The 12,111-nt window shown below is 40.2% G+C and overlaps 1 protein-coding gene across 5 annotated transcripts in view; it reads right to left on the bottom strand.

The window, feature by feature from the left end:
* Positions 1 to 12,111, bottom strand: part of nos1apa (nitric oxide synthase 1 (neuronal) adaptor protein a) — a 309,570-nt gene that overhangs the window by 158,738 nt on the left and 138,721 nt on the right. For 4 of the 5 annotated variants that reach the window (XM_048539046.2, XM_048539043.2, XM_048539042.2 and 1 more), the window contains 2 exons: positions 8,180 to 8,251; positions 2,881 to 2,939 (listed from right to left, as the gene is read on the bottom strand). In XM_048539046.2, coding sequence (XP_048395003.1) covers positions 2,881 to 2,939; positions 8,180 to 8,251 — 131 coding nt within the window. The remainder of the gene's footprint in view (positions 1 to 2,880; positions 2,940 to 8,179; positions 8,252 to 12,111) is intronic. The other variant, XM_048539044.2, reaches the window with a different exon arrangement.

The following is a 12,111-nucleotide window of genomic DNA, read 5'->3' as shown; positions in this document are numbered from 1 at the left end:
TCCTCTCTCGTTAATCCTTTCTCTCAGCAAATCTCTCACTCTCGAGCTCTTTTCGAATCACAATCACCACAAGCCATTAACCCATTTGTCAGTCCGGAAGACAGCTCCAATTTGCAGAAGGCTAACAGGATGGTACGACTAACAGATATTATATAATCAAAGCGCAGCTAGACCAGCTGCATCATGTACTACAGAGCTCAACAGAATGAATATGCTGCTTATAGATCATCAACTTGTCGGGTTATAATCCTGCAGTGTTTTTAGTCCATCAACGAGAAATTCTGTTGCATCTAATCAAAAGCAAGACAGCTGGACATCGAGGAAAAAGAATACATACAAAAGTACAGAATGTTGCAAACCATCAGCGAGTCAGGCAGCATCTGCAGACAGAAGTAGTCCACTGAAATATGCTCATTAAGGCAACATGACTTGGTACAGCATTTACTTTTGAAGGGGTGAGTGCAGTAGCTCAAGGTTGGGTGATTTTACACTGTTTCATCTGAGCTCATTGCAGCCAATGGCTTTGGCACTATGAATGCAGAGCTCAGATCTGTACACAAAGCCAGCAGTGCTGGTAAGAGAAAAAGAAACTCATTTAAGTCACATACTAAAACAAGGAGTGACATTAGAATTCCTGGTTGATATGGCCATCTACCTTTACTCAGAAATCCAGTTGAAGGCTGGTTACCCACTACCCTGCAGACCAGGTTGAAGTTTTTTTATTATTCAATTTCAAACATGCAGGTAAAGAAAAAAACTCAACCTTCCTTCAATTGGCAATTGGTCTCACTTTGAGGTGCAATGAGATTCAGACAATAGGAACAAAGACAGATTGAAACCACTGCTCAATTTATGAATACTGTGGGATCTTTCCGTGAGCAAGTACCTATGTTGTAGCATTTCAAAATGATTTATTGTGCCCAAATAATTTACTGTACCAGGCCATCTCTGGATGATGAGACAAGGTACCAACATTATAAGTGAATCTTCTCCAAGCACTTTTCCTTTATGTGGAGGAGAACTACCAGCTCACATTGCCAAGCCCTTATTTTTACTTCTACAAACCAGCTAATGATGGGAAATGGCTCTGATATTAGGAATGTTTAGTTACCTTAGCAATAGGATTTCCACAGTTTACCCGGTTTCTTAATAAGATGATAAACTTCAGAAAATAAACAGGATTATTGACAAAACTGAACCACTTACACCAGAGGCTGTTATCAATTCAAATAATAAAATTACTTTTAAGTGGTTAGCAAAAGTTTAAACAAACAAAATATTTCCTTTGAATTGCATTCTTTGCAGATATTTCAAACAAAACCTTGCATTTATATGGCACCTTTCAGAAAACAGAATATGGTGAGGTGCTTCTGTCAGTCAAGCTGTGGCATGAAAACCAAAAAAAAATACACCGAGGCAGACAGAATGTTTAATCAATCAGCTTAATGCAGCTGGATGTCAAAGGGAGACGGAGGTTGTTTTACTGGGTCAGTGCAAGATCTTTGGCCAGAACAGTGATGCTAACAGTGGATAGATAGTTAATACCAACTTCCACCACAGTGTTAGGATTGTCAAATTTTGCAAGTTCTATAAGCATCATCACTTATACTTTAAATTGCCAATTTAGTAACGATATAGAATTATGTTCCTGGTTACTTGGATATCAGGTCCATTAATTCATACTGCCATGGAGAAGTTTTTTTCCAAAGGGGGAAAGAGAGAGAAGAGTGATGGAGGTAGCAGCCGTCTACTGTTTACAAAACAGAACATAGGTGAAAGCAGGCTTGTGAATTAAAGACAACAAAAGGTGTGGAGTCGGAGGAACAAAGCAGGCCGGGCAGCAGAGGAGCAGGACAGCTGACGTTTCTGAAGAAGGGCCCCGACCCGAAACATCAGCTTTCCTGCTCCTCTGATGTTGCCTGGCCTGTTTGCACTATAATTTCAAATTTTTGTTTAAGTTGTTCTTGGTCTCTACAAAGGAGCTAAAGACTAGCCAGTATTGAGCTATTTCCAACCCCTGCTCAACTCTTCATCGTCCTCACTCACTCCCTGCCAGACTGCCTCAGAATGTTCCCATGGAGATGACCTTCCTGGCCAGGATTTGGGGGCACACGTGCGAGGGCACATGTGCATGTGCATTCATGTATAAGCAAGCAAGAGCGTGAATGTAGAGGGGTGTGAAATTGAGAGTGTGTTTTGGGTAGCGTGCGTAGTTGTGTAGGGCTGTGCATGCATACGTTTGAGGTGAGGTGTGACCATAAGGGTGTGTATGTGTAAGGGTGCCTCTAGATGTCTGTGCACACGCAGTGTGACAAAGCAACATTCTGTGCTATTATTCGCCCATGTAGATGAATTCTCAAATACTTCACAAACAAACATTCGGGTTTCTCCATGTAACCAAAGTTATGTAAAAACTAACACATTGAATGTAATGTTGAGATGCGTTGCTTTTACTAACAGATTCCATGAAATGGAGTTCAGATTTGATTTTTAAAAATTACTGATATTCCGCAACATGCTACAGCGGAAAAACATTTCACATCTTTACACTCTTCACTGGAACGTTTATGCATTCCCATGGCAACTACAACACTGAATTCATCTGGGAATTAAACATACCTCTTCAAAAACATGAACCTCGTGAACTGGCCTATTGCTCAATAGATACAACTGGCAGAAAACACTCATTGTGTATTTTAATGTGTTTTAAAACCTGACGGCAGAATCCAATTTGTGATAGTGAGCCAACTGAAGCCTGGTCATACAGGAGCTTGGTTTATGTAACGGACGGCTATTTATTAGCTCCCCGTGAACTGTGAATTCTTTTGGGTTCATTCATGGCCCATTCACACGCTCTCACAATTTGGAGCATCAACTCACCTGTAGATAGGATCCTGCATAATCAACATCTTGCTCTCATCCCAGGTCCACTCTTTCTTCTGCAGATAAGAAAACAAGGAGGAAAATATTTTAGTAGTGATACGTTGTCAATTTAACCTGCGAGGGTAAGATAGTGAAACGTGCCAACTCTGGGAAATGGATGTACACATCTTGAGTGAAACTGCGACATGAAGCTGCCATGTCACTCCAAATCCAAAAGGATTCAAATATAAAAGATTATAATCACACCTAAGTGGGTTTATGGCAGAGTGGTAAAGGCATTGGACTAGTAATCCAGAGAATCTGATTTCAGGGATCAAATCCTATCATTGATCTAGTAGGATTTAAGTTTTGTTAATAACTTTAGCATTCCAAACTAGGGCTTGGTAAAGGTGATCACAAAATTATTGATTTTTATAAAACACAACTAAACTCATTCATATCTTCCCCACCCTCAAAAAAAAACAACTATAAACAGTACTCCAGATGTGGTCTCTTCCAAGACACTAACTACAGTAAAACGTCCTTTTTTTAAATTGCATTCCCCCAACTTTAAACACTAACATTCCATTTGCCTTCCTCATCACTTGCTGTGCCTGCGAACTAACTTTATTTCTTTGTGATTTATGCGGCAGGACATCCAGATCCCTCTGTAACTATACATTCTCCAGTCTCTCTCCATTTAAAAACAGCAAACCGCTCCTCTATTCGACCTGCTAAAGTGCTCAAGTTCAGATCTTCCCACATTATATTCCTCCTGCTAAATTTTTGCGCACTCACTTAATCTATACTCCTTTGGAAAGGAGGTAAAGAGTTCGCAAAACTCACTTGCTTCCTTATCTTGCAGTCATCAGCAAAAGTAGCAACCATATTTAATCCTCACATCCAAATTATCGATTTCGGTTGTGAATAGTTGAGGCCCGACCACTGATCTCTGTGGCACTCTACTGGCTACAGCTTGTCAACTTGAAAGTTATGCATTTATTCCTATTCCCTACTTCCAGTCAGCAAACAAATCCTTTATCCAAGATAACATGGGTTACGGAGACTTTATTTTGCAGCGTAACCTTTGATGTGGCACGTTGAATATTCAAGTATGTTACACTCTTAGCTCCCCTTCATCCACTTTGCCATTTACTTGCTCAAAAATCTCTAATAAATTAATAAAGCACATTTGTCCTTTCCAAAAAACAAACACACAGGCTCTGCCTAACTCCATCCTGATTTTCTAAGTGTCTCGTTATAACCACCTTAAATAATGGAATCTGGCAATTTTCCTCGGATGAAATGTTAAGTTAATGAACCCAAAGATGCTTGCTTCATGTCTCCCCCTTTTCTGAACAATAGTGTAACGAATTTTTTTCATCCCAAGTCTGTTGTTTGTATAGCAGGTTTTTTTTGTAAAATTCCGATGAAAAATCCACACCATTTATTACTTTGATCCAAATAAAAGGCCAAGTTTACATGCTATACAGAGAACTATTTTGTATCACCACTAATTTAGATTTGCTGTAATGCGAGACATTATCCCACATGATAATGCTGATGCACAAGAGAGATTTAGGGATCATGTGTTATAAATTTATCTGAACTTTAGAAAATCTACTTTCAAAGCTTTGAGAATAACCAATAAGATAAGCTTGTCAACGAAAGATCAGAGGCAAATATATCAAACATAAAAGGCAACAAGAAAGAAAAAGTCAAAAGAAAAAAAAGACTATAAATTATTCATTGCCTTTATATCTCTACCCACCAATCTGCTAATAAATTTGTCATTTGATTGGTTTCTTCCACATTCCAATAATGATCACACTTCAAAGTCACCTCATTAAGTATATTGAAATTTGGGACATCGCGGAGATGCGCAAGCATCCTTTCGTTACGCTAGCATATATAATAAACTGTTATTTTTGTGCTAATAAACTGGATGTTGGGTCCAAACCTCAAGCAGTTCTCCTCAAATGTTAGTGGTCCCGCTCAGCCCCAATATCATGGGTGCAGACTGAAATTGGTAGGACTGCCAAGGCAGTTACTTGTAAAGAATACATCTGGAAATCCAACAAATCCAACATAAATTTTCCTTCATGGACTGTAACCAGCTTTATATGAGCATACAGTTTACTTACTGACAAGATTGGGTGATTCCCATGATTGGCACTCCATTTGATGGGTAAGGGTTGAATTTCCCATAACTGGAGGCCTTAGTCGTCATTACAAGAGAGAACGAGCGAGCGAGAAAGAGTGCAAGAAATTGGGCCCCAGGCAAAGGACAAGAAGCAACCTATCTCAAGAGCTATCAATTGACTGGTTGCAGGAAAATGAATCAAAGAACAAATAAATAAGCAGACTGTAGAGTGGGTAGCTGCCCAGCGGTTATTAAATAGGGGTTGGAGAGACGCACTCCTACTCTTCCTTATTCCACAATTATTACATTGATGGGTGTGACATTCATCTACCTTATCTGGGTAGAGAAGGAACCTTGACCACAGGGACATGACGTACAAACTTGTAGACAAGGATCGGGGTAACACATCCAATGTCTCCCTCATTTTGTTGCCCAGTTTTGTGGGGCTTTTCAAGAAACTTCAAGATATCATATCGCTTAGTTGGAATAGTGGGTTCTAAAATGAAAAGAGCTACGCATTTCCCAAAAAAAGTTGATTTGCAATGCTGCATTGTCTGTGCTAAGTGCAGAAGACATGGGTTTAGTTTCATTTCAAATTTATTTTGAAAGGTTTCCAATCTTGGAGAAGATCTTGAAATGAATAGTTAAGTGCATTAGAAACAAAGGGTATTAAAGATTAAAAAACAAAACCTGCATTGCCTAGTGACAGAAATCCAGTATTATGAAAAGACAGAACCATTCATAAGGTCAGGCAGCGTGCACAGGTTTGGGCGAAGTGGAATGGTGCTGATGCTTAAACAGTCTGTTAAAGAGAGAGTCAGGGCTAGGGGAAAAAAAAAAACAGTCCTGATTCGCTTCAACGAAAACTCCAGAAACATAAGCCTGCTTGAAATGGAACATCTGGAAATCCCACATCTCCTTTGGGTATTTCAAGGCATTTAACCATCAGTAAGGTTCCAGAAACCCATTGCAGCCATACCATCTGAACAAATGAATTTTAAAGATTAGATGGGATCTTTCACTAGGTCGAATGTGGAAGGTTAAAGGGTTGAATCTTTATGGTTCACTTGTGTGTAGTAAACATTGATATTCTTTTGACACCAGCTCATTTGGCAGCCACTCTTGAAAATGTTCAGTGATTGATCTCCATGGTCAACAAATATCAAAAATAAAACGAATGGTCTACAAAGCCAGATTTCACTCTGGGACTGAACAGGTCCAGTACTATCAACAGCTGGGATCATAGGAAGGTGCATGAAGCCTTGTGTATGCGTTCAGTAACAAACATCCCACTGACACCGTATACTATAGGGATATCTATCCCCGATGTCGAGAAGGACAGACCTGGTCAAGTTGCTGTATAATGCTACAGGCATTTGGATCACACGCTGCCCACTCTCACCCCTGGCCTCATGCAAAAAAAAAGTCACTTTGATCACATGTCCATCCATTCGTGTGGACATAACCTTGAACCGCTGTGGGGAAAAAGAGAGGGTAGATTCCTTTGGATTGCTTCCTGTCAACATAATTTGGCAGGATACCTCATTGTCAGAGATTACAAACAGACACCAAGATGCAGCTTGATTGGTGATGGGAAGGGGTCTTTACATCAGATTCTTCCTATAAGCTCGGAGTGTCACCCCTTCCACACTCACTGATCTCAAGCTGGCTGTTGGCGAGACCTCCTTCAGGTACGTACCCTTGCAAAGGCGTGAAGAGGATACGGTGTGTTTTTGTCCAGGATCGTCCCAAACAAATCTATGGTACAGGAATCTGTGCTGTACAGATGGACGAGAGGAGATGAACAGCAACTGCTGCTGGAGGACATCAACTCAATGAAATGTATACTTTGCTCTGCCTGAAATTACTAGCATTCCAGAACAGAGAGCTGTCCTTGAACAAATGCTGCTGAGAGTCACAGCCCAAGCTTCAGGATGCACTGCCTGAGGCAAAGACCTCAAAAGCTCAATGGACAAACAATCACAATCCAAACTCCTTCTGTAGGATACGGAGTTTAAACCTCTCTAGTGGTATCTTTGCTATAGAATGTGTGTGTTGTAATTATCATTTGTAATTGCAATTGCATTCAGGCACCTCTAAAAGAGTCAATGCTGCATGGAAAGAACATGAGCTGGATTACACCAATGGTGATGTTCAAGTTGAACTCTTATGACATGTAATTGTACAATTTTTCTGAATGCAATACATTTTGAGAAAAAGATAGATTTTGTCTAGCCAAAATCTTGTTCCTGTAAGGGCAGTTGTAAGGTTGCAAAAAAAAAAATCAGCAAACTAATTTCCTCAAGATTTAACAAAAAAACTTGTTCTGAGGAATTCAAACAGGAAACAGGTCTTTTTGCACATACATGCCACTTTTGATCGCTTTGTTAAACATTTAGCAATAGTTCATTCGGTGAACTTATTGCCTGAAACCTATGCATTCACTTCCTGCTGAACTGGTGGTGATTTACGATTCCATTTCAATTGCAAAAATTCAATGCTGCTTGGTCTTCGGTTCACAGCAGTTGTAGTCGTTAAACCTTTTAAAATCTCTGATAAGTGGCGCATTGGCCTCCCCGTATAACAATTTTACACCAATCCATCGAAGCAAATAAACAAAACACTGGTGAAAAGTAAAGTGTGCCCATGTGATTTTCTTCTTATCACCACTCTGTATCTCTTTTGCCAAACTAAGAGCAACTCAAAAGATTGTTTCCTCACCTGGGTACCTCATTGATTCTCAGCTACAAGTCCTAAGCACATCATCAATGGCACAGAGTACTTTTGACAACACTTCAAAAAAAAACTCAATGTGTTCTCTCTCTGCTAACATCACATTATTGCAGATGTCAGGAAGCCTGTACTGTTTTGCTAGTGCATACTTATCCTACAAACAACACAAACTGATCTATCCAATTTTTATTGGATCTTGCCGTGTTAAAAATAGGACTGCATAATAATGGCCACACTTCAAAAAAATATACTTCATTGTTCTATGGGATATCCTGTGCTCTTTAAAAGGTGCTGCAAAAATGCAAATTTCTATCTTCTATTGTGAATGGAAATAAACTGATAACAAAGTGCACATTTTGAAACTTGAATATTAATTTAAATATATTTTTGAAGAATCTGTAAAATCATGTAAAAATTAATATATGTTTCAAAGCAACTTACAAGGAGAGTCATCCAGAATGAAGTCGGGGTCACTCTCCTGTCCTCATCCTTAGCTTCTAGACTCCTGGTCATCTAAAGTGTACAATAATCGACACCACAGTTAATCATCCAAAATAAGAAAGCACCCATAAATCAAAATCAGAACAAAAATGCTCCTTCCTACTGCAGACTGCCAACACACTACAAACAAAAGCTTAGTACAAAATGCACATAATGCTGAACTGCAGCAACAGCAAGCCAACAATACATTAACTCAGGCATCACTTATAATAAAAGTATCTCAGTGGTAGGACAGGAATCCATTTCATGGCAATGACATCTCCTAAAAATAAGTTAGCAACAGCACACCTCTCATTAATGAAAACTCACTGATGTTAAAAGGTGAGACAAAAAAAATTTCCATTCTTGGAGCATAGTAAATTATGATCTGAACTTAAGTGTTTTTACTTTTCCAAGTAGGAATTCAAACAAATTGCTCCCCACCTTCAGGAAACCATGAAGGTGCAATCCTCTTCAGAAATGGTTAAGAACACGGCAGGGGGACAGTTAGGCTAGCCAAATCCTCAGCTCTGCTCAAAACCTGGTATTTGAGCAGCGCACAGCATCAATCCTGTCCAACACAAGAGATAGCAAGTACTGTAGATGATGGCGTCAGCGATAACACAGCGTGGAGCTGGAGAAGCACAACAGGCCAGGCAGCATTAGGAGAGCCGGAAAAGATTCCCAAAGAAGGGTCCCCGACCCAAAACATCAACTTTCCTGCTCTTCTGATGCTGCCTGGCCTGCTGCGCTTTTCCAGCTCCATACTGTGTTATCCCATCCGAAGGAGGCATTTTGCAGTTGAACAACAAAGTCTGACCAACTACTGATAAATCCCTTTCACTGTATCTGTATGACTAAATAAAAACCAAACTCCTTGCCCAAGCAAGGCGGCAATCTGTTCAAAATTACGCTTCTATATTTCTGAAGCTGTCATATTCCTCCGAGCAACATGATATCACAACGTCCATTCTAAAGCGGTTTGTTATCAAGTCTTTGGAAAGCAAAAGGGGTTCAAGATCTTTGACCGAGAAGGGTGCTCCTTCAAAACACATCATGCCACTCCGTGCCAGTGGGCATACCATTCACAATATTTTTAAAGTTAGTTGCAAATTTGACACCCCTTTCAATTTATTTCCATATGAAGTGTAGTACCCAATAAAAAGTCCAATCTTCAGAAAGTAACAAAATATGGTGGTATTTCTGCAAAGATGATTTAGAACTAAATACATTATACTCCTTCCCCCAAGGTTGGGGTAAAAATAACACTTGTCATTTATTAATACAAACTCAGTGTGAGATTGCAAACGACAAAGTCAGGGCACTCTGATATCGCTGCTCTGTCTGCGCTGAGGGGCTTCTGTACGGGAGGACTGCATCATCAAGACCAATACAACAAACATCAAGTCAAAGCAATAGAAAAATGGCAGAGAACTCGTAGGTGGATGGGACAAGCCCCTTGAAGGTGGCTTCTTTATTCTTTTATCGACAATCACAGCCACTCCACTCAGAAGACGATTAAAAAGCCAACCCTGGCTGACATCGATTGATTCCACTCCCACCGGGGTCCGGAGGCAGCAATCTCATCAGCATTCAAAATCCAGTACTCTTAAAAGTAGGAACACAGCAGCAATTGGAGCCAGAGATAATGGGAACTGCAGATGCTGGAGAATCCAAGATAACAAAGTGTGAAGCTGGATGAACACAGCAGACCAAGCAGCATCTCAGGAGCACAAAAGCTTTTGTGCTTCTGAGATGCTGCCTGGCCTGCTATGTTCATCCAGCAATTAGAGCCAGTCTGTTTGTGACCACTCTCCAACTCCTTTCCCCTTCAAATTATAGTTCAACTGTTAGCATGGCACTGGAACCCACATGAAGAAATTGTGGCACAACATGCCAATCTCAAAGTGCTTTCATAAAGCTCCATCTGCATGATGGAAGTGTTAAAACTGAACAAAGGAAAGATTCATTTGAGTCCATCGACACATATCCCAGTAGCCTGCCCACATGAATCCTTCAAAGGCCTTCTTGGGGGTTCTAGGAGAAAAATACCAGGGCAGAGAAAGAAAAGCGTTGAACATTCCTTTGCTAAACAGAGCCTTGCTCAACAAATACAAATTGAATTAAGACTACTCAGACATCAAACCCCAAGAGTTTTGTGGTGAGGATAGCATTCTCAAAGGAGATGTGCTTAAAAGGTGACCGCGCTTTTCCACAGCTGAGTTAATTTTTAAAGATACACACATGTGCACATTGAGGCACAGACGCAAACTACTTTCCATAATCAAGATTCTTCAACTCTCATTTACACTTCGGACATTTGTGCACATGGTCTGAGCAAATGTGAAAATAACGGATATCTGCTGATGTATCATCCGTCTGATAGAGATAATGGAGTTCCCTTTGACGCTAATTAAAAGCTTTTCTTGTGAGGAAATAGTGTTGCCAACACAGGGAGAGAGGTAGACCAGGAACAAGCAGGCTGAATTTCTCAGATGTGGATTAAAAGCCTCCAGGTGACCACTGGCATCATTCATTATCAAGAAGATAAAAAGATATGTTTGCCAAGGGCATCAGCTTCATTCTCACACATTTTCACAGTTCATGCAAGAATGGTAGTGTAGGCCCTGACTAACCTAGGCAATACGTTTACATAGTAGTGCTGTATGAACAGAAACGCCCCTGTGATGGCTCCCTACTGTTGCATCCAATAGCTTCTTTAAGATAGCTACATTTGTTAATAATAAAAATATTTAAAAAACACAACAGGGGTCACAAATCTTAACTGATTACACACCTTTCCCTTTTGTTCAAGGCCTCATCACGGTTTTGAAGACCGAAGGCAGTGGTCCACAAGATCATTCTGTCACTAACTGGGGCGTTGCTTAGCTTTGCAGATTTGCAGTAAATCAGAATATACCATTCAGAAAGAACTTGTACATTTTCGTTAACAAGAGCGGAATGTTTTGGATGCACCAACTTGTGTCCGATGCAATCGTACACCGTTCACCTGAGGGACATTGTATCCTTACGTAAGCCACGTTTGGGTTTTTTGATGGAACAGCCTGCTTTTTAATGCTTCGCTATGACACTGACTTATTGATTTCTAACAGGTGTTGTAAATGCACCTTCTGTCATGCAACTTCTCAAAGTGCTATTCTCAAACAATGCAATTTCAATAAAAACAGATATAAAACTAATGGGGTGGTTTCTCCTGATCTTTGCTCTGGTACAAGCAGGCCACTTGCAGTTTTTTTTCCCCCGTTTGGGGGCAGGGGGTGGTTGGTGTTGTTGGTTGGGCACAAGGAATCAGTGGTGACAATGATTAATTTATATTAGTTATAAAACGTGATGATATATAGGGAAGGCAAGTAAGTTGTGATAAAAAGGATAGAAAGAGTTTGCAATGGGATCTTGATAGATGGAGCGAGTAGGCAAACATCTGGTGCGTGAAGTATAATGTAGTAAAACATGGCAGTTCTGCACATTTGATCAAAAGAACAGAAAAACAATGTTACTTAAATGGACTTAGGCTATACAGCCTTGCAGTGGAGAGGGATCACAATGTCCTCGTACATGAATCATTTATGGTCAAAATGTAGATTCAGCAAATAAAACATTGGTTTTTATTGCGACAGAAATGAAGTAGAGACGTCTTGCTGCAATCAGACAGGGGTTTTGAGGGGATAGGTCTTTGGAAGCTCAGAGAAAGTTCCTGGAGATTGCCTTCCGGGGTGACTGTTGTTTCATTGGGAAAGGTCAAGCAGGTTAGGGCTATATTCAAAGTTCAGAAGACTGAGAACTAATCTCACTGGAACATACAAGTATAGGTGAACTTGAAATGGTATATTCTGAAAAAGGTTATTTCTCCTTGTGGGAAAACCAAGAACTGG

The sequence above is a fragment of the Stegostoma tigrinum genome, chromosome 8, assembly GCF_030684315.1.
Source record: "Stegostoma tigrinum isolate sSteTig4 chromosome 8, sSteTig4.hap1, whole genome shotgun sequence".
Taxonomy (NCBI): Eukaryota; Metazoa; Chordata; class Chondrichthyes; order Orectolobiformes; family Stegostomatidae; genus Stegostoma; species Stegostoma tigrinum.
Note: the sequence above shows the minus strand (reverse complement) of the source record. Positions and strands in the feature narration are given on the sequence as shown.